Raw genomic sequence first — 27955 nt, forward strand, 5'->3', positions numbered from 1 at the left:
GGAGAGAAAAATCTCAAGTAAGGACAAGAAATATAATTATGTGCTCTTCCTCCCCTCCTTTTATAGTCACTCTCTTTTAACAAATGATGAAATGGGAAGAGTCCAGAGTGGGAGAGGGATATTAACCAGGACTGCACACTGCTGATGTGAAAAACAAACAAAACCATTGCGTGTGCGTGTGTGTGTGTGTGTGTGTGTGTGTGTGTGTGTGTGTGTGTGTGTGTTTGGGGTGTATGTGTGAGTGAATGTGTGTGCGAATGTGTGGGTGTCCACAAGAGCACAGAAACTTGTGTGTGTGCATGTGGAGACCTGGGTTAACACTGGAAATTTTCCTTGCTTACTCTCCATCTTATTCTTTGAGGCAGAGTCTCTCAGTTGAACCCAGAGCTCCCTGGTAAGTCTTGGCTAGCTAGCCAGTTTTCTCCAGGGATTCTCATCTCCACCTTGTGCTGGAACTATGTGTAGCCACCATGCTCATCTGACATTTAAGTCCAATGCGCTATCCATTGCACTACAGAGACATATTTAAGTGGGTGTTGAGCACCCACACTCCGGTCCTGATGCTGATGCTCAATCATCATCCCCCAAGCCCTCCTGCTGCCTGTTGTGTTGATTGCTCCGTGGATTAGAGGGTTACATTTTTGAGAGACTTGAAAACAATTGATAAGGAAACAGGCAAGCATTCAAAATAGAGCATCGTTTTCAATTAATTTGAACCATTAGTCACAGCATTAACTGATGATCTAAGTAGAATTTTGGTTGCTAGTATGGAGAAAACAGAAAATAAGTTGACTGTGTTCCTTTTAGAGTCAAGATAAATTTATAGAGAACGTCTTAAGAGCTAGATCGCATTAAATCCTCTATATCATCTAGAAACACCCCGTTTGCCTCCCCTTCCTTCAGCTGGCATGTCACGTGTGTGTTCGGTGCGCCGAGGAAGGGGGAAGCAGCGGCTCAGCAGCGCAGCCCTGAGCTTTCCTTCCCAGAACGACAAGGAAAACAAGACTGTTGAGGTCAAGGCTACGTACAAACTAATGACTCCACTGAACTTGCAACAGCAAGTATTTTTCATAATTTTTTCCAGCAATTTTATCCAAAATCAATTTTGATTTTTAAAAGCTACTCTAGTCATTTTACACAAATAAAGTCTAGTCATCTAATTTCAATAGTCTTTGTTTTTATTCTGAAAATTCTTGGACAAAGTGAACAGCATTTTCTGTCGACAAAGTTACTATTTACTAATGTGAATTAGCCAGGATTCTGAAAGTAAAATGCATATGTAAACTCCTTGAGAACCAAAACAAAACGGTCCCATCTTCCATGTACAAATGACTAGGAGCTGTTGGAAATGATGAGTAATTTGGATTGTAAGGCTACTTCAATCTGTTTCTGAATTACAGGAAATGGGGCATCCACAGAATCAGCCAGGTCTTGACCTCTATCCGCTCTGTCCTCGTTTTCCCTGAGTGCTGGCTGGAGACAGAAAACATCACTAAACATTTTCATGACTCATTGTTCACATGCATGTCATGTTTTTATTCCGATCCCCCCTCCCCAGCTAAAGTCTTAATAATCCCCCACAATAAAAGCCATATCCAAAATGCAGCGTATTTGAAGTCTGCAGCAGTTACCAGGAAGTAGGTTCTGAGAGCAAATGGATGAAATTCTAGCCATTTCTAAAGAGGATCCAGCTACTTAAGGGCACTGGGGTTTTCAGTGAATAGGTGTGAATATTTCAGTGCAGCCCAAGCTGCACTACAAAGCATTTATCCCTTCCAGATTCAAATACTTCCTGCACATATTTTCTAAAAAGTGTCTTTTATTAGTTCAAATGTTACTGTGGTTCGGATCCTGAATAAACACTCTTTTTTTTTTTTTTTTTTTTTTTTTTTTTTTGGAGTGTGTCCTTCAAGGAAAGGAAGTTTGCAAGATTGGGCTAGAGAAGGAGAATTGGGCAAGAGAAGGAGAATTGGGCATGGGGGTGGTAACCTTAAGGCATCACTTTTTCACTTCGAGATGCTCCAGGTCAGGAAGGAGACCAGTGACTGCAATGTTTCCTTGCCAGCGTTAAGAGGACATACCACTCTCTAGGAGCTGCAAAAGAGATCTTATTCACCTTCAGAAGAACTGTGGGTCTCTGGCTGTCCAGGAGCCAAGCCATTCTCCTTACAGGTTGGGCCCATTCTCCTCCTGGGGCAAGCACAGCTGCCATTTACAGGGTTGCAGAGAGCTCCCCAGGAGCATTCACAGAGCAGCAGGCAGTCGGGCCCATAGTGGCCTGCCTTACATTCTGTGGGGGAGGAAGGAAAAACCGTAACAACTCAAGTATGCTTTCAAATACGCTATTACTTCTTGGAACTGAATGAGATAATGAGAGTCTAGGAGAAAAATTCTGTTTTCTTCTGTGGTATCTTTCCCCAGTGCTAGCATGTTATGTAATAAGAGCAAGAAAGTCCCTCGGTGGAAAACGGGAGGGTGGGTGCGAGGAGAAAGTTATTGAGAAAATTGGAAAGAGGGAAAGTGAGGATAGCAACTTCTATTTCTAAAGTGCCTTCTCGGAAACTGATTACTCCATAACATTTACAGCAGTCGCACTGTGCGGGACACAGAAATGGATTAGCTGCCTGGGGTCAGAAAAAGTCAACGCTCACTCCGAATGCACAATGTGGAGGTTTTTCTTTAGGTTAAAAACATGATTTTGTGTGCTTGTGTTGTTGAAAGTGAAATGGCTTTATATTCGACTCTTGTCTCTTAAAATATGTCAAAAGGGCCATAGATCTCCAATGTGTCTGCGGTTGTGTTGGTGCTAAAAGGACTCGGATTCTGTAAGTTGGATTGCATTGCGCTCACCAAGAGCAGGGCAGTTAAGGTCGTGGGGGTGGGGGTCAGGGCATCACTAGAGCTATTTAAAGAGAGGACTTAAGGCAGCAGGGCCATCTGTGGGCCCTTCCTCTGTTGTCCGGGAGAGAATTAGCAGAGAATGAACACATTCGTTTTCTGCAGGACTGAGGGCAAGAAGAAAGCGCTGCCCAGCCCACAGAAGGAAGTAGATTCGGACTCCCTAGAACAGAACGCCACCTCTAAGTATTCAAGGGCTAGAGAACCTAATTTTGTTATTGTAACAGCCTGCCCCACTCCCCCCGGCACTCCCCACGCAGTCTACAGAGTAAAAAGTGGGAATTTGAAAGAGAGCAAAGCATGATATATGGGAAGGATTGGAGGGAGAGAGGTGAGGGGGGAAATGATGTAATTACATTATAATCTCAAAATATAAAAGAAGTAATTTTTAAGTGGGTTGTTAACACATTACCTCATTTGCTTTCAGCAAATATCTATGAGGTGGGCAGGACAGTGAGGGGAGCCCTCCCACTCTGGAGAGAAGTCAGTGCGTTTGGTGTGTGCTTGACAGCTCTGTCATACTCCTGCAAGGCAACAGAGCTGCTTCTGAATGCTTATCTAAGGGTCCTTCCTCCTTTGCATAACTAACTATGTGAGAACAAAAACATTAAGCATTTTCAGAAGCTCAAGTAAAGAGTTGAAGGCCAGAAAGTAAAAAAGAACTTGGAAATATCAACATAAACACAAAGATGTGGTCTTAGAGGGAATGAAGTACTAGAGCCCTTGGGGATATTTTTCTTTTTATTTTACTCAGTAGTGCGTGCTTGCTTGCGTGCGTGCGTGCATGCATGTATGAATGGTATATGTGTAAATGAGGTTGCTCACGTACCACAGGCCACCTGTGGAGGTCAGATGGCCACTTTCTGATTACATTTGCACTATGAGTGGGTTCTGGGGATCAAACTCAGGTCTTGAGGCTTGTGCAGCAAGTGCATTTGCTCACTGTCTGAGCCATCTCCAGGCCCCTGCACAAGTTCTTCCTGGGCATCTTTACCATGGTTGATTTTGTTTTTGACTTGCATTATGTAGGCAGATTAAAATGCACTGTAGCTTTCTTGTCTTGCTCAAATAGATTTTAAATATGAAGCAGAAATATAAACTAAAGCTTCAATTAACTATTTTCATGATGACTCAGCATTAAACACAACAGCCAAGTATCTGTTCAGGAAGACACTGGGCCAGCAATGTGAATGATGCTCACCAATGCATGTGGGGCCAGTGAGATGGCTCAGGTCTTAAAGGCTTCTGTTACCACGTCAGATTGCCTCAGTTTGAACCCCAGGACTCCTGCAAGTTGTCCTTTGATCTCAATGTGCATACCCACCATATCATTACACATGCTCATGCATGCATACACAAACAACAAATAAATTCAATAAAAATAAAGATGAATCTGTTCTCTAAATTTTAGGCTCTGTGGAAAGCTAAGAAAAAAAAAAACACTCATTTCAAAATGAGCCCAACACACGAGCTCTGCCCAGAGTCTTGCAAGATTATGCAGTTTGGTGGTAAGACCACATTTTTTTGTTCAAAGAGTTATTAGCCAGGATCTCTCCTGAGCAGGGAGAATCTGATTTTAATTTATAAAAATACCACATTTTCATGTTAATAACCATGTGTATTTAAGACATCTGTTTGAATGTCTGCAAATGTTAATTTACCAAGGGGAGGGGTGAATGATCCAATAAAAAGTTGTTACATTCTTTTATGAATTAATATTATGGCTGTTTAATAGGTCCTTTACCAGAGTTAAGCTAAAACGAGGCCTTTTATCTTTACGGAGCCGGCATAGACACAGCTGCTCACAGTTAATATTGCAGATGAACTGTAACTAATTGAAAATAAAAATGCAAATAAAAGACCTTGTAGTACATCTATACAGGCCTGGTGCCTCGAGAGTCCCTGACAAGAGGGACTCTCAAGGTTCCATGGAGAACAGATACACTACCAGAACTGAGCCATGCCATGTAGTAATTTCCTCACACATAGCAAGGGACTGTAATACAGCACTTAGGGCACACAAAGCAATGTGAGCCCTTACCTTGAACCCTAATCACCATAAGTTTCCATTAGTACCTAGTATTATTTTATACTTCTGATTTTTAAGTCACACTTTTAATTTATTTATTCTCCCTGCCCCCATGTCTGTGTGTGTTTGGGGGATGGGAAACAAACCGCTTAAGGTCAGAGGACAGCTTACCAGAGTCAGTTCTCACCTTCCACACTGGCAGGACTTGGGATCAAATCCAGACTGTTAGGATTAACGGCAAGTGCCCTTACCCGCTAAGCCATCTTGCTTGCCCTGATTCGTTATCATCTGCTGCATGTGTATGTGTGAGTGTGAGTACTTGTGTGCCGCACAGCATGTGTGAAGGTCAAAGGACAAGTCTGAAGAATTAGTGCCGGCCTTTCCACTTGTTTCTGAAGGAGGGTGTCTCTTGGTGCCATTGCGTAGGTCAGGTGAGCTGGCACACGAGCTTTGGACTGGTTCTCCTGTCTCTGCCTCCCATTTCCCATAAGAGTGTTGGGATTCCAGATACACACTTGGTATCTATCTTTTTACCTGCATCCAGGCATAGGTCTTAGACTGTCAGGCTGGTGGTACAAATGCTTCTACCCACTGAGCCATCCTTTGGGCCCTAGGCATTAGTTAAACCATTGCAAGTTTCCTATGTTAGAATCTTCTATGATGTTGGACATTTTCTACATAACACTATATAATATGGCAGCCAGTGGCTATCAGTGGACACTGAGGATGTAAAATATATCCTGCGACTTGGAACAGGTGGATCTTAAGTTAAAATCAGCAGTGGCAGGAAGTTCCTGACTCTTAGGTCTCACATGCAGACAGAGAAGCAACATCAATTCCTCAAATCTTTTTATCAAGAGAGGTGCAATATAAAAACAGCACAAAAGGGAGGTGCTGGCATGGAGCACTAAAACTCTGTCTCTGAACCAGGACCGTCTACTCAGAATCTCAAATCTGCCATTTACTTGTTGTATAACATAGGCAAATTATTGCTTTTTTATAGATTTCTTCTTCCTACTCTATAATACGAGAAGGCTGATGGAAGTGAGGGAATTTATGCATAGCACGTAATAGCCACTCAATGGACATTAGTAGTTTTTCTCAATATGCAGGTGGGACCACAAATGCTATAGGTGTGCCTCTTTTAGTGAACATTCCGTGGATGACATATGTGTCATAGATATTTGTTCTGACAGAATAATTTCAGATATGACAGGGTGCAACAACTTTTGTCCATCATGTCTCCAAAGAAGCAAGAATTCTTTCAGCAAACACTTGTTGGTGTATCTACTTTTCTAGTCTAAGCACATTCATATATTGTATTGTCTACTAACTTAGATCCTCTGTATCCTACTTTATCAAACAGAAATGGGAACATGGACAACTTCTTGGGTTTGTGGGCTGCATTAAATGAATGCAAGCCCTTTAGAATGCTGCCTTGTGTTCCAGGAAAGCAGCTGCTATTGATATTGCTCAGAAGAGAGCTGGGATGTGAAGTGATGCTGGGTGACTAGAAATATTTTGAAGCCTGGAAGGCTCTCACCATTACAGAGACCACAAGCTCATGGCTTACTAGTGTAGGAATCTTAACAATAAGTAACCTTAACCCTGTTCTTTTGAAGATAAGCAAAGTAAATCCTGAGATTAAACATTCAATGTGGGGTCTTATCTGAGCTGGTTCTGTGTCTTGGGTCTGAGGTGAATTATATAAAACCTTTTGATCTAGCAAGCATCCATCAAGTTACACTGCAGGTGATTTGATGCCAATCACTTCAATCCACTCTCCCCTCTTCATTGGACAGTTGCTAAATTATCGTAACTTTACATTCTAAATCATTCTTTCTGTGGGTGAGAAGGAAAACAAAGTATAAATATCAATTCCCAAAGACAATCTGGGTTATTGGATCTTGAATACTACCTAGATGATGACAGTTTATTTTCATTCTAGTGGGTTTTTGGAGTCACCTTCTGTTCATTGTATCTCTGAGGAAGTCTGTTACCTAAGGTGTTGGGATGGAGTACCTATGATGTAACATCTACACACTGATTCCTCAAACTGAAGAAGCATTGCTGGACAATGCCCTTTTATAGGTTGTCATTTCCAGCACTGAGGTGTCTGTGGATCCCTGTATCACTCTGGATTTTTGCTCTTTGGTCATACCTGTTTCACATCTGGCTCCTGTCCTTCCTGGTGGGCAGAGACATTTTCCTGTGATTGGATGGCAAGAACTTTCTCCTTCACAGTCACACGGCTGACGACAATTGTCCCCAAACATTCCAGGTGGACATTCTACAGAGGAATGAGACATGCTGGGATATAAAGCCTTGAATTATCAAGGGTGCAAAATTTCGTTGAATACCCTCCTAAGTAGAAAATAGAGTTATTTTAGGAAGTCCAGAATACTCTGTTTTACATTCAGGTTTGGTAAAGATCAATATTTTTGTGGCTGTACATCTGAGGGAATATGCAAATTCATATCAACAGATATTAAGATTCAAGTGCAGATGGTAAAGGTGATAAAGTGGGTTTTTCTGTTCAGCAGAGGATATCTGGGTAATTCTCAGGAGTAAGATCCATCATCTGACTGATCTGACAACCAGTTCTCTAAACTTAGTTACTTTGACACTGGTTTATAATATTCTAGAATGTAAGTAAGCTTTTCTGAAAAATCTTAAGCAGCCAGACCATGTATACAACTCGTATTATTTCCATTAATGTGAAAATTATTGTTCATCTCCCTAGAATAGTGTATGCCCCATGCTTTCCACTGTATTTCTAGAATTTAACACAGAAAAAGATAATAGTTTCTGTCCTATTGAACTACTAAATAATAAATGAAATAAAATAAAATAAATAAATAAAAATAAAATATGTAAAGCTGTGGTGATGTTTTAAAATATAGACAGACTACTTAAAAAGTTCATAGGCAGAAATTTTGATTCACCATATAGAATGAAGTTACCATGATCCTTATAACATTATCATCTTTATCATCATTATCATCACCATCATCACCATCATCATCATCGTTATAATGCTATACAAAAATCCATACTTGATGTGACCACAGTGATGCTCTCAGGTTTTTTGGCAACATTTTAATTGATCCAATCTTTTAAGACTTTGTAATATATGTAATATTTATTTCAAGCTGGTTATTCCTGTTTCTTTCATATTTCATACACATTCATAGCTGTGGTTACTCTTGTGATAAATGCCCAATTCTTGTCTTTAAATATTTACAAAACTCCTCTGATTGGTCTCAATACCACAAAGCCAGGCATTTCTGTCACATTCTTATACTAGGCATTTCATGAAATATTTAATCTTATTCAGAGGTATAACCCTTTCCTATACTGACTTAGAGCTTTCATTTTGAGATATTACATGAGAGAACAATATGTTGACCCACTAGTAAGAATAGCAGAGGAATCTGATTATACTGGCCCCTGAATATATTCCTTATAGTGTAATGTATAAATTGAAAGAGTAAGTGACCAAATTTGATTTAGAATTTCATGTTCACGAATAGATTAGAAGACCTCATGCTCACAAAGCATTCTCACAGATATGTACTTTAAAACCCTTGCCATACCTTGTTCACAATGGTTGCCATGGAAACCTGCTGGGCAAACACACTGTCCTTTTGCTACATCACAACTGGCTCCATTTCGGCAGTCACAGGTGTGAACACAATTAAAGCCATGAAATCCAGGAGGACATTCTAGAAGATAGAAATGTCAAAATGCTATCTTTAACTTAAAACAAAATGAAATATTATTGTTCATGTTTTTATCAAGCCTAAAAATGATACAAAAGGGAAGAATTAGATGTACAGGGAATCATACAAGAAATTAATGATAAAAAATCGGGTTTATGTTATTTTCTAAAACTAGTAAAGCCCATGAGAAGATCTGAAATATCTTCATAATGCTATTTTGCTTTGATGTACTGTAGTTGGCCAAAGATGGCACTACAACCCTCCTGTTGTAGTTTAGAGGTGATATGTCCCCATAAGGGCACATATTTGAACTCTTGGTGTCAAGCTGCTCATACTGTTTGGAGTATTTGTGGAACCTTTAGGTGGATCTACTGGAGGAACACTGGGGTCAGGCCTGGAAGCTGCAAAGCTTCATTCCCTCTCTGCTCACTCTTTGCTTCCTGAGTGTAGATACAAGGTGACCAGCCAGTCTCCTGCTCCTTGATTGCCTAATCTCAAATCTGCCCTGTTAAGACAGATGGTATCCTTGTGGGTCTATAAACAAAGGCAAGCTCTTTTCCTCAATTACTTTATCACACAAACAGAAAAGAAATTAAAACATCTAAAACCTAAACCTAAGCTTCTGATTCAGGCTAAATCTAGAGATACTAATATTGAATTAAATTCCTTAAACAAATAAAATACTGTGTGTGAAAAGTGATTTATTTATATTTGAAGTCCTGGGAGTGAACTTCCAGGGACTGAACATGAAGGAAACAGGAAATGATGAAAAAGCAGGACAAAGAGGATGAGGAAGAGAGAAAATATATTGTATAAGCAGTAGGGTGTCATTTTATGTGTAAGTTAGGTTTTACAGTCAGCGGGATTTAATGTTTGAAAAGGTTCTTGGGATATCCTCTTAAGTAGAAAGCAGAATTATCTTAGTAAGCCCAGAACACTCTGTCTTAGCTCCATTTTTGGAAGAGACTGATTTTTTTTGTGTGTCTAGGCATCTGAGGGAGCACTTGTTATATATCTTGGGACTGTGAACACCAGCCCAGTGGATTTCTATGTAGGATAAACTTATCTTCTCATGGAGATGCTCACCTTGGAGTAACAGGAACTACGCTTGACTATGAATAAAAAAAATTTCCATTTCCTTCCTTGAGTATTCTCTCATGTGGTCACTCATCTGTTTTACAAAATCCACTCACTTGACAATTATTCATTATTTCCCTAATCACCCCCATCCCTCTCTCCCACCTCCTTTTTAGGAATGTAACAGTGAATATTCTTAGTGTAGATGATGCTTCTCCAATATCCAGTGGGGCAGAGGAAAAACAGGAAACACAAAAGGAATTAAATAACATAAACAAAACATAAACATTCCCTTTACCAACCTCATTGTAACTATTGAGTAAAAGGAAAAGTACAGTTTCTCCTTTTGATCTTATGAATGTTAGATAGAGAATACACAGAAGATTCCTGTGTCTTCCTTTCTTTAGTTATATATAAAACTGAGGAATAATGGTTGCATTGCTTGCTTTTCCATTTTACTCAATAATCTTATGTTTCCAAGTTGCTTAATTAGGAAATTTAGATGCATCTTTTCTTTCTCTTTAATATTTCGGTCACCATCACAGTGGATTGTTATCCTGATGTATTGTTTTATTTGTGCATTTCCATTCTCATCCCAGTCCAGTTATGTTTTACATCCTAGCCTGTGATTTGACTGTACTGTTCCCCCATAATCTCTGTGTCTAAACATTTGCTTCCCAGCTAGTGATGCTGTTCAGGGGCATAACAAGACCTGTTGGAGGTGATGCCTTGCTAGAGGAAGCGCATCACAGAGATGGGACTTGAGGATCTGTAGCAACAGTGAGAAAGGGCCTGGGTTTTCACTCTACCATCCCACAGGTATATTGAAGCCAAACCCTTGTTCCTAATAAACAGCAATATACCTGCTCATCTCAGTTATCTCATCTTGGTGGTATTTCCTTAATCTAAAACACTCTTTGCTAACCTTATAGTATAAATGTGATGGGTTCTAAATAAATACTTTTTCTATCCTTTACCTCTTACTTCAGTTTCAGAAACAAAACAAAGGAAACAAATGAACAAAAACCACAAAATGTCTGATTTTGTATTCTTAGCCCTAAAACACCAGACTAGTTACAAGAGTTTGAATCCCCAAATGCTTGGTGATGCCCATCCTATTCCTGACGTTGAAAGAAAAGGAACATGGTTAATAGCATTTCAGACACTTTGGAAAATCCTTTGTATTCTAAGTGACATCCACCAAGCTCTGGTCATTCATCTCCATGCTCAGTGCTTAAACATGATTTCCTATTAGTCCTCATGACAACCTTTATTAACCCACTATGCACATGGTAAAGCCGGCAGAGGTAGGCTGTCTAGGACAAATTCTAGAGTCCACACTCTCATGTGTGCCCTCTGAGTAATACTGTCAAATCAGGACTCTCAGGGGCCAAGTCATTGTCTAAGCTTCTTGTTTTTCAATTTTAGCTTAAAATGTGGAGTGCAAATATAGCAACAGTATTAGAAACCATTTTGAAAGACAAACTGAAGGCAGATATTTCAGAAGCAAGTCATGGCTAACATGCGATATAAGCAGCAATTTCATCTATTATTGCCCAAGGGCACCTGGAACAGACTCACAGCTGGTTCATGGTGTGTCTGTCTGCTGAGTGTATTTCCAAGTAATAATGGGATAGTCGAGCCAGTTATAGGTAGAAAAGTCTAAGAATTTTAAAGTTCAATTTTTTTCATCATGGTAATTGTTAAAATTTAAATTTTCAATTTAAGCAGTGAAACTCTCTCCACTTACAGTAATATTCACTAAAAGTTGTGTAATTTGATTTAATATGAATATACTCTCTCTATGATTTAAAATAGTTTTGAAGTTTAGAACCTTCCATATAGCACACACTGTTTACCATGCTCACAGCTTTGTCCGTAGTACCCGCTGGGGCACTCACAGCCTCCAGAATGCCTGCTGCAAATCCCACCATTCTGACATGAGCAATTGAATTTGCAGCCTGGGCCGTAATTACCAGAAGAACACGCTGAGGAAGAAAACATGAAAATATTAGGATTTGTCCAAAGACCATTAAAAATTAATAAGTTCAAAGATGGCGAAAAACTATCATTAATGAAGAAATGAGTACACATAAACCACCAACTAACCCAGTTAAAATGGAGAACTCACAGCCTAGGTATGTGGTAAGCAGTAGTTTTCAATTCCTGAGTCTTGAACCCCCAATGTCAGATATACTACATATCAGATATATACATTACGATTGATAACAGTAGCAAAATTACAGTTATGAAGTAGTAACAAAATAATTTTATGGTTGGGGGGTCACTGTAACATGAGGAATTGTATTAAAGAGTCACAGCATTAGGAGGGTTGAGGACCATTGTGGTAGAGGGCGTACCTAGCATGCATATGGGGCTGGATTCCAGCCCAACAACCCGGAAATGAGCAAAGCACAAACACATAACATTGTTTAAAAGGTGAAGGAAAGAGTTTGCTCAGTGGTTAACAACACTGGCTGCTCTTGCAGAGGACTTAGGTTCAAATCCCAGTGCTCACACAGCAGTGCATAACCATCTATAACTTCTGTTATAGGAGAGCCAATGTTGGAGAAGGTTATTTTAAGGTGTGCTACTTTTGTTTATGTTGCCTTTATTTAACTCTGTGAAGCTGTGTTACTGTGTCTGTCTAAAACACATGACGGTCTAATAAGGAGCCAAATGGCCAATGGCAAGGCAAGAGAAGGGATAGGTGAGGCTGGCAGGCAGAGAGAATTAATACAAGGAGAAATCTGAGAGAAAAAGATCAAGGGACAGGAGAGGACAGAGGAGGACTTCAGGGGCCAGCCACCCAGCCACACAACCAACAACAAAGTCAGAAGGAAAGAAAAGGTATACAGGAATAGAGAAAGATAAAAGACCCGAGGCCAAAGACAGATGGGATAATTTTAAGTTAAGAAAAGCTGGCAAGAAACAAGCCAAGCTAAGGCTGGGTATTTATAATTAAGAAGAAGCCTCTGTGTGTGATTTATTTGGGAGCTGGGTGGTGGGCCCCTCAAAAGAGCAAAAGCAACCAACCACAATCCAGTTCCCCTTTCTACCCTCCAGTACACAGACATACATACAGGCAAAGCACACCTACACACACAAACAGACACATACACACACACACACACACACACACACACACACACACACATGCTTTTTTTAAAAGGCGAAGAAAATTACTATCCAATTTGCAATTATGACAATCATAATATAAATAAAATTCCAAAATGAAATGAAATGGGAAATGCTATAGAGAACAACTTACCCAAACCATCTTAATTTGAGGCAGAAAACCTAGATAAGATAAGTACAGTAACAGTTCTTAACATTTGAATAAGAGTAAAAGGGAGAAAAAGAAAGAGTTATTCAGATTCACAGAGGAGTCTGCAAACTTTCACTAGGCAGGGCACCATCTAGACTTAGAGTATAGTATTCCAGAACACTGAAAGAGAAAGGAAATTTCCAAATACTTTTTACTGAATGTATGGAACATCAATTTTAAAAACTGGAAAAGGTTGCATATAAAAGCAGCTCCATTTTCCTCTTGGATATCAATGCCAAAATCATAGAATACAGAAGTATATAGAATCCAATAGCACTTTATGAAATAGTTAATCATGGTCACACAGTATTTATTCTTGGAATGTAAGGCAACTTAGTATTAGAAATTCATTAATATTATATCACATATGCTATCAGACTAAAGAGAAAACTCATATAATAAACTGCAGAGATGAGGAAAGGCCTTGTAATAAATTCACTAAAATATAGTAAGGTATTGAATGGATTAGAAAATTAATTATTTGCTCCGTAACCTGAATATCTTAATGTGAATGCTAGAGCCAGCACCTTTATTGATAAGGAATAAAATATGGAACAAAGGATGAATTGTTTGTTCTTGAATACAATGAGTTAACCTAAGAATGTGATTCTTCCTGAGGAAACACAATACAATGAAACAACAAAAACATGTTTTCCCTAAATAAATGATTATAACATTCATTTGAAAGAACAAATAAATAAGAATAACAACAAAACACCCCCTAGAATGTGGAACAGTAATGGGGATAGCCATTTCATATTTCATGTTTTGCTACGCAGCCAGGGCTATACATGGATCCCAGCTCCCCTTCAGTCTCCATAGTGTTGAGATTAAAGACATGAACCACCTGTCCCAGGACACACAGCCACTCCACTCCCAAAGACCAGTGTATTCTAACCATTTGTTAAGTCCTCTGTGAGTGTTGTCTTCTTCAGGCCCCTGTTTAAAATCTCTAGGCCCAGCCAATTTGATGTCTACAATGGCTTTGGGTTTTAGGGTAAAAAGTGGAATTGAGTTCTCAGGGTAATTTGTTACCACCAATACTATTTCAATTTCTTAAGATGTTTCAGAGTTTTCCTGTGATAGTCTAGAAACTAGGTAATGATTAATGATCAATATTTGTACAATTTTATTGGAAATGTGATCCTAATTATAAACAGGTTATTGGAAAATAGTTTCTTCATAGGCCTCTACTCAGCAACCCATAGTGATGAGTTCTAAAGTGTATACATTGTGAGGGTAAGAAGGAGCCATCAGCTTGCCTTTCTCACAGTAATCCCCGGTCCACCCAAGGCCACAGGAGCAGCTCCCATCCACAGGATTGCAGAGTCCACCATTTTTACACAGACATTCTAGGTCACAATTGGTGCCATATCTTGTCTGGGGACAACCTACAGGAAAAAAATTTTAAATTTAAAAATTTTTAAATATTACATTAAATGAATATATCATGAGTCAACATTTTTTCTCTCCTTCAGTTTCCACATGAAGACAGCAAAACCATCAGAAAAATCTTCAGATGAAAACAACCACCTGGATGTGTCCATTAGGTCACAAGTACAGCACTGGCTTGGGCTCACTCACTTCACATTCACTCCATAAACATTTACTGGGCTGGTCCTGTGTGCCCAGTACACCAGCACCTGGAGCTTGCCTGTGGAACAGTCAGCAGTAATTTGGGTCAGGACCTGGGATGCTTAATGTTGACTGTCAACTTCAGAGCGATCTGGAATCACACAGAAGACAAGCTGTAGGCATATCTGAGGGGTTATTTAGTTTAGCTAGCTTCTGAACATGCCTGTGAGGGACTAGCTTCATTGGGCGAATTGATTAGGGTGCCATCGTTCTCTTGGTTTGGATCGTGGATTGCACTGAAATCAAGAAAGCTGAGCAGTAACATGAATTGTTCTTTGATCTTGACTGCAGAGCACTGGGACCAGTTCTGTGATGTTCCTGCTACACGGTTTTTCCCTTCAGCTAGAACTATACACTAGAACCATGGGCCAGAGTAAGCTCTTCTCCTTTAAGTTGCTATTGTCAGAATATTCTATCATAGCAATAGAAAAAGGAAACAATAATGGAGAGTAGTTTATTTACTATCTCAAAAATTGATAGTGAGCAAAGTGTAGCAGTTATTTCTTTAATATTCTGGTGCTTCACTGTTCAGCTGAGGAGGGCATTAACCAAACACTGCCAACAGCAGTTAAGACAACAGTGAGTGAAGAGAAGGGGGCCTAAGGGCCTTTCTGTCCATGCCAGGGGAATATCATGGGGTGATAGGAAGTGCCATCAATGTGAGATTAGAGCCTCTGTAACATGAAGATGATTCTCATATTTAATTGGTTTTGCCATAAAAAAAAATATGGTCCCATATTGCCATCTAATACAACGTTTTAAGGAAAACTCAATATCCATATATTACATGAATTTCTCCAATCTTTGAGAGCTGGCAACTAATTAAAATTATTTTATAACAGCATGGAAGGCATATTCTGAAGCCAATTCAAACACATTTGTGGCTAGATTTGGCCACGGGCCTACCATTTATAACCTTTAGTTTATGGAGTTTTTACATAATGATATTTCACACATGGATTATCTCATTTAATGCTCCCAAACACCCCTGTGATGTGGGTAACAGTGTTCTTAATTTTCTCTTGGAAAAACTGAAGCTTGGAGACTGAAGCCTTGTGCAGACTTAGACAACCAATAAGGCCAAAAGTCAAGACTTAAATATGAAACCTCTAACATCTAACTGAGCCTACTTTGAATTTCAATAGCAGAAGAGATATTGGAATATCTTTTGCTTGTTGTTTGTTTTTTAATTCCAGCTAGCATAAAAAGTTAGATGGATTTAAAAGGAGAGAAACAAACAAACACACAAAGTAACACCACTAGCCCAATTTGCATGAGGTTTCAGCTGACGTAAGCAGAAGGTGTGGCTGAATCCGGTAGAGGCACTTCTCTGTGTGGATCCAATAAAGGACCAGTTGTTGGTAGTCAAATAAAGGAAGGTTTATTTTGTGGGCAGATAACACTGTGTAGCTAGAGTTTTCCTGCCTTGCCCACAGTCAGGACAAATCTTTGTCACCTGCCAGTCCCACAGCCGCTCATACACAACCAAGTAAACACAGAGACTTATATTGCTTACAAACTAACTGTATGGCTGTGGCAGGCTTCTTGCTAACTGTTCTTATAGCTTAAATTAATCCATTTCTATAAATCTATACCCTGCCATGTGGCTTGTGGCTTACCGGCATCTTTTCATGCTGCTTGTCAGGGTGGCGGCTGGCAGTGACTCCTTCTGCCTTCCTGTTCTTTCTTTTCTCCTCTCTGTTAGTCCCACCTATGCTTCCTGCCTAGCCACTGGCCAATCAGTGTTTTATTTATTGACAAATCAGAGCAACTTGACATATAGACCATCCCACAGCACAGCCAAGTGCAGACCATCTCAGACACCTGCACTCAGGACCGTGATCCTAATCATCCTCTATGCGGATCTGCTAGGTAAAGCCACGAGGAACCTGAGAACGGGCTCCCACAGGACATACAGAACATCCCACAGCAACACTGTGTGGTATACACGTGCCTGCTGGTTCTTGTGTGCTTCTATGCATGTGTATGTGGAGGGCACAGGTTAACCCCAAGTATTGTCCCTCAGCAGCCATCTTCCTTCTCTCTCTCTCCTTTCTCTTTTTCTTTTCAACACAGTTCTATTGATTTCCTGGGAACCTCACATCATACATCTAATAACACCCACTTCCCAGGCCTTCCATGTCCACACCTACCCTCATGACCTCCCCCACAACAAAATTTAAAAATCCTTTTCTTCCCACACCCTGCCAGAAGCCACCACCTGTAAAGAGCTAAACTTCAGCATCCCCTCACACTTTTCAAGAATCTTCTTCGATGGCTCCCCACCCAGGCTGTTACTTGTTTGTTCCCTTTGGGAAGGGTAGGGAGAGGGTCACATAAGCATTCCATGTGCTCTCTACAAATGTGTGTCCACAGTCCGATATTTCTGCCAAAGTGTTTCCTTGCTCCTTGCAGTCATCAGGAGCATCTTGGGCTTCCACATGATTTCTGGTGAAAGCACAGACCACAAACAAGGCTCCCAGCTGCAGCAAAACCACAGATCCAGGATCCAGGCATGCCCCTCAGCGGCTGTGACATTACCATGGCCTCAGGCTGCAGCATAGACCACAGACATCCCAATGGCCTCAGAGGTTAACATGGGCCACAGATACCAACACAGACCCTGGCTGCAGTAGGAGGATGCCTTGTCTCTTAAAATAGGGGTTCTTTTGGGCCTGAAGATTGATGTTAGATTGAGGGTAGATTGGCTGGCCAGCAAGCTCCAGGGATCTCCTTGTATTGACCTACTGAGATTACGCCTGTGCCACCATGCTTGATTATTTTACATTGGTTCAAGGGCTCAAAATAAATCTATATAATCTGTCTGTCTGTCTGTCTCTCCTCTATCTAGCTATCATCTTCTCTGTGTACTTAAATTAATAGGTACTGCTTTGCAATACTCCTTTTGTACTCTGTAATGATTTGTCACTCATTAATTATTAATTGGCTTAATAAAATGCTGATTAGCCAGTAGCCAGGCAAAAAAGTATACTTGGGACAGCCAAACAGAGAATGCAGGGAAGAAGAAGCGTGAAGTCAGAGAGACACCAGCCAGCCACCCAGGAAGGAGGACATGTAGAAAACGAGGAAACAAGCCATGAGCCATGTGACAAAGCATAGATAAGAAACATGGGTTAATTTAAAAGTAAGAGTTAGATAGTAACAACCCTGAGCTATAGGCTGAGAATTTATCATTTTATTTACAAGCCTCAGTGTGTTTATTTGGGAGTTGCTGGTGGAACAGAAACATCTGCCTACAAACTAACATACAGTGTCCAAATGTTTGGAATTTCCACATAAAACCCGACATAGCTTTATAAAAGGATTCTAGACACACAAAAGTGGAGTCAGGCATGGTTTCTTGGTAGCTGAATTTTCTCAGGTGGGCTCTGTTTGCTGGCAGAGAGCAGAGGTGTGGCTCCTTTAAGAGGTGGCTTCCTAGCTTGGTGTTAGCAGCAAAAATGGGCAACTCTTTTAAGAGTCCCTGCTACCAAATACTTACATGACGTTTATGAGCAGCAGTCGGTATGCTACTAGGTGGTGGTATGGACCTGTCAACTTCCAGAGTTAGGGCAGGTAAACAAGGCTCCCAGAGCTGGTGGTAAACATACCTCTGCCATGAGACTAGACTCTCAGGGAACCAAGGGGGAAGAGCCAGCACCAGCATGCTATGATCTAAGTTACACAGCAGTATTTTTGCTCATATAGACAGGAAAGGATTACAGATACACAGTAAAGGCAGATTCAGACAAAAAGAGAAAAAAAAAACCCTCTAAACAAGTTACAGTGTGTTTAAAAATATACATAGGCTTGGGGGAGAAAAGAGAAAGGGAATAGACAGTCATAAAAAAGAAAAATAAAGTTTTAAAATAATAAAGTCCTTAAAAAGGGAGTAAGGTAATATAAATAAAAAAAAGCCATATAAAGATGAGGGATATACAGATAGTCTGAGTCCTATATGTTATTATGCTGTCTTTGAATTTTTTGGCAATTAAAAGACACTGGATTGTGAAAAGTGCTAGATTAAACCAACCTATATATTTTAAAATATCTTGACTTCAAAATTTAAGTCAAAAGATATGTTGTTTTTCAGAAGAGGTTATGCTTTTATTTCCACAGAAAATGAGAAGCTGTGAATTCACTCCAGATTAAAGAAAATAAGGTTTGAACAAGAAAGATCCCCTGAAAGTCCTGGCTGCAAACATAAAGAAACAAACCTAAAATAACTACAAGTTATGTGATGTATATTTTACCTGCTCAAACATGTAACAAAAAATCATCTCTAGCTGACTCAGTCTATACTTGTATTAATGCAGACATGTATGTTACCTTTAAAAGTTTATGTATTTTCGGAGCAAGGGGACCAAACACTAATGAAAATGGATGGCCCAAGTGATCCAACATTTCCAAATGCCTCTGTTACAGTCTCCTCAGAATTCTGCATCCAGACAGCTTCAAGGCTCCTGGCTGAGATGATCCAGCCTCACAGAATATTCCAGTTAGGTTTGATCATAATCCTAAATTTTCTCAGAGTTTTCTAAAGATTACCAGTGCCCTTAGTCAACAGGAAGTAGTCTAGAGAACTATACCCACATTCCCAAAAAATAGGTTATAAATGTTTATTTTAAGGGGGTTTGGTTATTGGTAATGGTCAGGAAAGAAAGCCGAATAAAGGAGATTAGATTCAGGGATTCCATTCTAAAGAAAAAAAGGGATATGATATAGAATGATAGGATAAAAGGATAAACTATTGAATCTACTTTAACCCCAAAACAACTATTAATCTTAAATATGTTACTTTGGTATGGATTTTCATATATTGATACAGATTTAAAGTTAATTTTTTTATACTATATGTATATTTCTACTCTCATTTAGGATATTATGTTTATGCAGCTCATTTAAAATTGTAATATATAATTAAGAAATACAGATTAATAATCATCTATAATAGCAAACTTATAGTAATGTTAGTTTTTCAAGGTCATACAGAGATATATTTCAGATAGGCAATCTTCAAACACTTTAAAGACCTACAGAATATGGCATTTAAAATGTTTTAGGAACTTAGACTTTTCTCAACAGTGAGACATGTCTGCTCCTGGCAGCACCAATTACTTCAAAGAGGATGATAGGCATCAAAGAAACTCCATGTTTGTTTTCTGTAAGAAACTGCCATTGCCTCAATTGCTGACAGTTACTGTCCACACTGGACCAGCAGGATTCAAGAAATGCAACTGCTAAACTTTGCCATGAGAAGGTGGAACAGTTCTTAAAAATTCTCTGCTTCACAGGAAAGTCTGTCAGAAATGCTGGGCCTGTAGGCCAGGGTTGGAAGGCCCAACATTATAGAGAAAGTTTCGGTGACTGGGTAACTGTCCAGGCAGCCTAATATCCCTGTCATTAGGTAACTTTTCACTCTTCTGGGATCTTTGATGGAGTTGAAGACTAGATAATTACAATTATAGTTTCCCTAGTTATGATAAATGGTAATTTAGGTACAAAACATTAGACTCACTAAGATAAGATAGAAAATATTTTCTCTAATTTTGCCAAATATAAATAGACTGGATATTGTAACTGTAATTCTTACTTAATAATTGTATTCGTTGTATATAATTTTACTCTGTTAAAGTTAAAACCTTTCTTTTTAATTAGACAAAAGGGGGAAATGCTATATAATATTCCCTTTGTACACTGCAAAGATTTGTCACTCAAGTTGGTTTAATGAAAGGCTGATTGGCCAGTAGCCAACTAAAAGTATAAGTGAGACAGACAAACAGAGAAAGAGGGAAGGGAGAGGGGCAGAGTCAGAGTGACGCCAGCCAGCCCCTGAGGAAGCAGGACATGTAGAAAAAAAAAATAGTTAACAAGTCATGCGAAATATGGATTAATTTAAATGTAAGAGTTAGGTAGTAACAAGTCTGAGCTATTGGCTGAGCATTTATAATTTATATTAAGTCTCCGAGTCAGTTATTTGGGAAGAGGCTGATGGTTATTTGAGAGCAGGCAGTTGGGACTGGAAAATGTCAACCAAAGTACAATTTACAATTGCATGTTTTTATTGCGTAGTTTTCTGTTGCTGTGAAAAAACACCATGACTTAAAGCAGCCTGTATAAAAAGGGTTTATTTTGGCTTACAGTTCCAGAGGGATGAGTCCAGTTGAATGGAACAAAGGCATGTCAGCCAGCCTTGTGCACTGTGGCAGGAGCAAGAAACCGAGAGAAAACTGGAAGTAGGGCAAGACTTTAAATTCCCCAAACCTGCCCTCCAGTGACGTCCTTTCTTCAACAAGGCCAGTCTTTCTAAACCATCCCCTAACAGTGCCACCACCTGAGGGCCAAGTGTCTACATACTGGAGCCTATGGGAGACAATTCTCATTTAAACCATCACATACTTTGTAAACTACAATATCTGAAGTATGTGATTAAAACCTGCCCTAGTCGTCTTCTCCCTCTTTATACAGCAAGGGGGCATGCCAGCTCAGATGCCACAGCTGTATGCCAGCTCAGATGCCACAGCGGTATGCCAGCTCAGATGCCGTGGCCTCGCTCTTGCTGCACTTCCTTGTCTTGATGATTCGATGGTTCTTCTGTGCTTGTAATTTTAATTATGATAGTAATCAATATTAAGACTTCAGAGAAGCAAGTCTTCAGTTTCCAACACAGACTGTATTTGCATGTTTATCTCCTGTTTTTCTGACAGGGGCCTCTGCAGGTTCAAGAGTATGTCGGATTCGTTCATCTTGTAATTTAACTTCTCTAACGTTTTCGAAGTTTTCCAAGAGTGGCCACTGTTGCCTAAATTGCTCCTCCTAGCCAAGAGTATGCATAAATAATTTTAATTTTTATACCAATTTCTGTGGCCTTCCAAGAGGCCATTGCCCCAACAGTGCAACAGGCAAACATGCTCCCATGGGATGAAAGGAAGCATGGTAAATCATACCACAGTCCCAGCACCGAGTCGTGGTCAGAGTCCAGCGTGTTTATCACTTAAATAGTTAAAATGAATCTTTAGCAGTCTTTGTTACCTTGCTGACACCTTGATCCCATCAGGCCGGGTGGACAATGACATCTTCCTGTCACTGGGTCACACTTTCCTGAGCCGCAGGAACACCATTGGGCACAATCCTGCCCATAATTACCTCCAGGACAAGCTAGACCAAAGAGCAAAATAAAGGCAGACGAAGCTTAGTTTGCTTACAGAACATCAGTCACTCAAGACTTCTAGACACTTGTCAATAAATGGCCTTTTCTCCTAATCCCGTATTTTGCTGACTTTCTTACAGTTTGATTTTCAACCTAAAAGGTTACTTCAAAATAAGTAACAAAGTAGGAAGTCCCAAGCCGTTGCTCTCTCAGAGCAGTTTCTGCTGGAATGTGGAATATATAAGCCTGTATCTAGTTTCAAAAGACACGTCTGGTAGGTTTCACTTACAAATTAAAAACAATGGCTAACAGGATGGAGAGGTGGCTCAGTGGTTAAAAGCACTGTCTGCTCCTACAGAGGACCCAGGTTCAATTCCCAGAATCCATACAGCAGCTCACAACTGTCTACAACTCCAGTTCCAGGGGATCTGACACCCTCACATGGAGATTCAGGCAAAACACCAATGCACATAAAATAAAAACAAATTATTAAACAAAACAAAACAAAATCCCAACAGCATCCAGTCTTACTTTACACATACACACACCACAAACACATACACACATGTGCTCTAAGTGTATGTGTGTAAGAGAAAGAGACTATGCATATGTATGTATGTGTGTGTATTTTTTGCCTGTGTGTATGAGTACGTGTGCATATATATGCTTATGTATGTATATTGTGTGGGCATGTGTGTGTGGGGGTGTAGTTGTACTTTCAGGACATATAATATTTTTGCAAACATATTTAATATTTTGTTTCTTAAAGTCCTTTCTGAAATCTTATTTTATACTCCTAACCTCAACATAAAATCCGTAATACTCACATTTTCAAATATTTATCTGTGTCTTCGAATTTACTCATCTATTTTGCATTGTTCCAAAAATGAATTGAGATAAGTACTGAAAACAGATAACACACAAAATAACAGAAACATCTGTAAGAACCAACTGAGGTGGCTATGTGGTAACAACGTGAAGATAACCTTGGCCTTGGCAGAGGCAGGCTGCACACTTGGCTCTAACCAAACAATCTGTCAAGGCAAGGAAAGTTGCCCCTACAAGATCACAGCTTTCTCAAGACAACGTGTTCCCAGTGTTCAGGAGCCACAGCCTTTGAACACGCTCTTGCATGGGACGTCTCTTTGAAGAACACACATAAAGGAGCCAGCTGGAACCTTCCTCAGGAATTGTTTATGGGATGGCTTTCATGCAAAGATCACTTGGCAGTCGAGGACACAGAGGCACTATCCAGTAGGTGTCTGTCACCAGCATTTTGGATTTGAGACTTTGTCCTGTTAAATTTTTATGCTCAGTACGGTGGGGTGCTGTCATGGGACAATTAACAGAGAACATGTCCTTATGTAAGTCAGAGGCAGCATAAGCCTTATTCAGGCAGCATGGCCTGAATAAGCACAAACTTTGATTCTCTTCCAGTAAGACCTTAAATGAAAGTTGTGTGTGTGCACGCACACACGCGTGCATGCATGTGAATGTGTTTCTATGCATATGTGTATCTGTATGTATGCATATGTGGGTATCTGTGTATATGTTTATGTTTTTGTGTGTGTATTTTTGTGTGCATGTGTATAGTATATGTATATTTATGTATCTATGTGTGTATGTTCATGTGTGCATGGGTATATATGTGTATTTGTATATGTATGTATGTGTGCAAGTGCACATGCATACACACATGAAAGAGGGTTATTGTAGTTCATCTACTTTTAACTTAAAACCATATTAATGGTGCTTCTCTCTTCTTGTTGTGAAGTTAATGATCAATGGAGATAGCATGATCTTAATGAATGACTCAAATGTGAATAACTGAATCTCATGTCTCTTGCCTTAAAAAACAGGTATTGTTAGCCCAGCTTCCAACCTCCTTCTCTCAGTCTGTTCTCTGTCCTGCCTGCTCTATCTTCTGAAGAGATCATCCATGGCCCTGTTTTCAGACACTAGGGTTTGATGTGACTACATAATCATCACCACCTGGGCCAGAGGCACCAGAGGGCATGCATTCACCTACTTATTTGGTGAAAGTAGAAACGACCTAGTTATTTAGAAATGGCAGGTTTGACAATGTATGAGATGCATGTCCTAGGCACAAACTCACAGTGTCCAAGCATTTGTATTTTAAAGGGATCTTCAACTTTCTGACCCTTACACTTGATGTTAACAAGTTTTACAACATACAGTAAAGGTATTTGGGCTTATGGTACTATTTCCCTTTTGATGAATAGAGAAATTACTTATTGTTGAGACATAAAATTGCTGAGTATATATAAAATTCTGGACCTTTGGGCAAGGTTGACATTATGAACACAGAAATCAGCATGCTGAACACATTGTTCCAGTCCTGATTTGAGTCTAGTATTTCTGGGTAGAAGGGTGTATGGCAGAAAGATTTCTTTTGCTAATTTTGATGACTTCAACTCTCAATTCAAATCTGATGTTAATAGTTGTCAACCTAGCATTTAGATCAGCTTGTATTTACTGTCATTATAATAAATCCCCAAGTAAAACGTTACACCACCGTTCACTGTTATAGCTGCAGTCCTTTGGAACTGTGCTTTCGTACTTGTGCTACACACTTTGGACACTGGAATAGTTATCCTGTCTTCCCCATAAGTACAGGGTGAGGTTGTAGAATTGCCACATGTCCATAAGCCACACAAGGACTCTGACTGAAAAATCAGGCAAGACTAACTTACTTTGACTGCAGTCTGCCCCGACGAAGCCAGGAGGACAGGTACAGGTGCCATGCACGCTCTCACACTGACCTCCGTTCAGGCACTTACATGTTTCTTGGCAATTTGGACCATAAGTGTCTTTTGGGCACCCTGTTACAGAAGAGCAAAATGTCATGTGTTGTTGTAACTTGAAGCACTCAGGTGTTCAAACTCATGCCCACACCTTTCTTAACTCAATATTTCAATTATTCATCATTGGTGATTTTAGTTGCCTTCAAGCTACCGAATCAATGATGACATGGTGATAGATAGGTGGATACATAGAAAGACACAGAGATTCCTATTCTCTCTCTCTGTCTTTTTCTCTGTCTCTCTGTCTCTCTCTCTCTGCTTACTGACAGGCTGGTCTCATGGTCCCGTTGAAGACCTTCAGAGCCATGATGGACTGCCCTTCTGGAAGTGTAAGTTAAAATAAATCCTTTCCTGTCCTAAGTTGCTTTTTGTCAGGATGTTCTATCACAATAAGAGAAAAAGAATTAATGTAGGTCTCCCATGATGACACCATGTAAGACCTTGGTCAGAGAGGGCTCTTATTTAAGACGCATTTTACAACCTTTGCTTGAATCCTGTCTCCAAACCCACAGTTGTTCCTTGGAGCCTCAGACTGCCTTCCAGCTTAAGAAATAAAACCGCATATGGTGAAAACGAAAGTGAACACTGAAGCACTGTTCACACGAAGGCTGCTGTTCTCTAAGGGCTGCTCTTCCTCCACTCTTTCCCGCACTAGCCCCGCCACGCGCCAGCCCCGCCCCGCGATAGCCCCTCCCCGCGCTAGCCCCGCCCCGCGCCAGCCCCGCCCCGCACTAGCCCCTCCCTGTGCTAGCCCCGCCCCACCCCGCGCTAGCCCCTCCCCGCGCTAGCTCCTCCCGCTCCTTTAGGAACAGCATTACCAGCATTCTCAGCAGTCCCATGCCTGTGAAGTCCTTCCTCTTCTAAAATGTGTTAGAGAATGGTAAACCCGCAGTTAGCGCTGCAGTAAGATGCATGCCTTCACCCTTCTTCCATTTCCTGCGTGTCTAACTGGGTGTGTCTCATAGAACGTAATTGTCATAGTTTTATAAAATTAATGATTTACAAAAGTGTATGATGCTGAAAAATGTTTGGTGACTCGACTGGAGGCAAACAAAGAAGGAAACTGAGGATATACAGAGAGAACCAGTGTGGTCAGGCGAGCCCCTCAGGCATGCTGCTTCCTAAGAGGAGATTAAAGTGGTAGCAGGTGTTCTAGAAGTCCTAACTGGGAAGTGGACCATGGTGTGGGTATCTGTGCAAGCAAGGAAAAGAGCGTCACTTTATAAAAAGAGACTTTTTCAAAATAACAATGTGTGTAAAGCTGTGGCTATAATTCTGAGTATAAAGAAACACCACACCCGCTGAACTGGAAGAACGGCCTAGCGTGAGTATCTAACGAATTTAAGTAACTAAGAGATGCAAAGTACAGATTTTAAGATACTTTTCCTGTGAGTTGAAGCATAGGACAGCCATTTCCACCCAGGGACATTCGTCAATGCAGCTGTCTTATCATTGGCTTGTACTTACTAAAATCACTATTGCTTCTTTCTTTGTCATAAATAGAAAAAACATTATTTTATCCTTCAACTTAATTATCCTTCTTAAATCAGTCCACTATATCTGATGAGGCTGACCTGCTCAAGAATATGTCATCTATAAAAAGAATATATGCACAAATCTATGGGTCACACTCATTAAATTTATATCCCAAGTATGCTGTATGGTTTATAGAAGTTGTGGTCATCTTTTTTCCAAGAATTTATTATTTTGTAGACAATTACACTTTCTCATTAACTTCTGTGGCACATGCAAGTTAGACTTCTTGATTCATGATCACATCTCAGAGGTTCACTAAACTTAACAAGATACGCTCTGGATATAATGATTTTACTAAGTTTGTCATAATGAAGTCAAGTCTCCCGCCCCTCCCTGCCCCCATTTCCTAATGTTCTGTTTTTATCATGGCGTCACCTTTGCTACATCTCTTACAGTTATTCTTTCTGGAAATGTCTCCCAAGCAAGGAGTGTTGGGTTATTTTCCATTATAAAATGACTATTTCCCTCTATCCACAAATGATCTTCCCCTCTTTGATGCTAATAATAATAATTAAAAAAAAAACCACAATTTGGAATTTACTGTTCTGATTTGTTTAAATATTGAAGGCTCCATGGCAGGCCCCTCTGCTACTGCACACTGTGATCATGTGAATGGCATTTCACTTAGACAAACAAGGCTGCTACTGTATCTCGAGGCACATAGTTCCCAAGCAAATGAATAGCATTAATCTGTTTTCCCCAGTCCGTTTGCCTAGTATTTGAAAAGGTTACACATATATGGGCAAGACATTGTGACACAATTTGGCTTTATTCTGAAAAAGGAGGAAGTAAAATCTCCTCACAATGAATGTTTATGGCCACAGGCAATGTCATCAATGACAAGCTTCTATGAATGCCTTCATATCCTCCTGATCTGGGAAAGCTATTCTTACTACATTTCCCAAAGCATCTATTTGGAGCATGGAGGACCTTTCACAAAACTGACTAGTTACTGAGAACTCAGAAGAGGGTGATTCTAAATGTAGGCAAAGGAGTGTAAGGCTTCCAAGGTCTACAACAGTGTAAGACCTCTCATTGGTCATGAAACCCATAGGATCGTGAGTCCACATCCTCTGGCACTCACTGCTCTTTTCCTATGTGAGAGCCACACGCTCAGGCTGAGCGTCCCCATCTCTCAAGTTAGGAAAAAGCTGTGAGATGTTCAGTGTGAGTTTGTCTGCTTCCTCTGACCTCTGCTGAAAGAAAAGTTTAATTCTCTCCTCTGAACTTGAGAGCATGAAAGCCCAGTTGTTCTTGGCTGCGGAGGCTTTGCTTTAGAGCCAGCTACACCTTTTATGGTTATTTTCTTGAATCCTTCTTCATAGTCTTGTAATTACAGTGGATGCTGCCAAGGAACCGTATCCAACCACGTGTTGCTTGGAGCTAAGCCCACTTGACAGTCAGGGAGCTGCTCCTGGCTCAGCCAGCTTTACTTTAACAAGGTGAGGCTACTTCCCTTAACCCAAGGTAGCTCACTTTTGGAAATGAAAATATAACCAAGTTGTATGTGACCTGATATTATTTCTTAATATAAAATATAAAATATCTTCGAGACCAGGAAGGAAGTTCTTCTGAGATATATGACAATACCTTTTTAGGACAAGATGCCTGGAATCGACCAGTCACAAACTAAGAGAAAGTTTATATTTTAGTCATTCATTTTCAACTGGAATGACTATACTATTTATGGATCTTAAAAGTGTTAATTGAAACAATTTTCATATATGTTTAATTGTGCCTTTAGTTGCCAATGTT

The 27955-nt window shown here is 40.0% G+C and overlaps 1 protein-coding gene across 1 annotated transcript in view; it reads right to left on the reverse strand.

Annotated features, from left to right (window-relative positions):
- Nucleotides 1-237: 237 nt before the first annotated feature.
- Nucleotides 238-27955, reverse strand: part of LOC114695330 (EGF-like and EMI domain-containing protein 1) — a 695481-nt gene continuing 667763 nt past the window's right edge. The window contains 8 exon segments of the mRNA XM_037206530.1: nt 238-1473; nt 2117-2290; nt 7089-7217; nt 8524-8652; nt 11586-11714; nt 12998-14445; nt 21722-21847; nt 24554-24682. Of these exon segments, the coding sequence (XP_037062425.1) occupies nt 14249-14445; nt 21722-21847; nt 24554-24682 (452 nt within the window). The 3' untranslated portion in view covers nt 238-1473; nt 2117-2290; nt 7089-7217; ... (1 more) ...; nt 11586-11714; nt 12998-14248.

The sequence above is a fragment of the Peromyscus leucopus genome, chromosome 6 (genome assembly GCF_004664715.2).
Source record: "Peromyscus leucopus breed LL Stock chromosome 6, UCI_PerLeu_2.1, whole genome shotgun sequence".
Lineage (NCBI taxonomy): Eukaryota > Metazoa > Chordata > Mammalia > Rodentia > Cricetidae > Peromyscus > Peromyscus leucopus.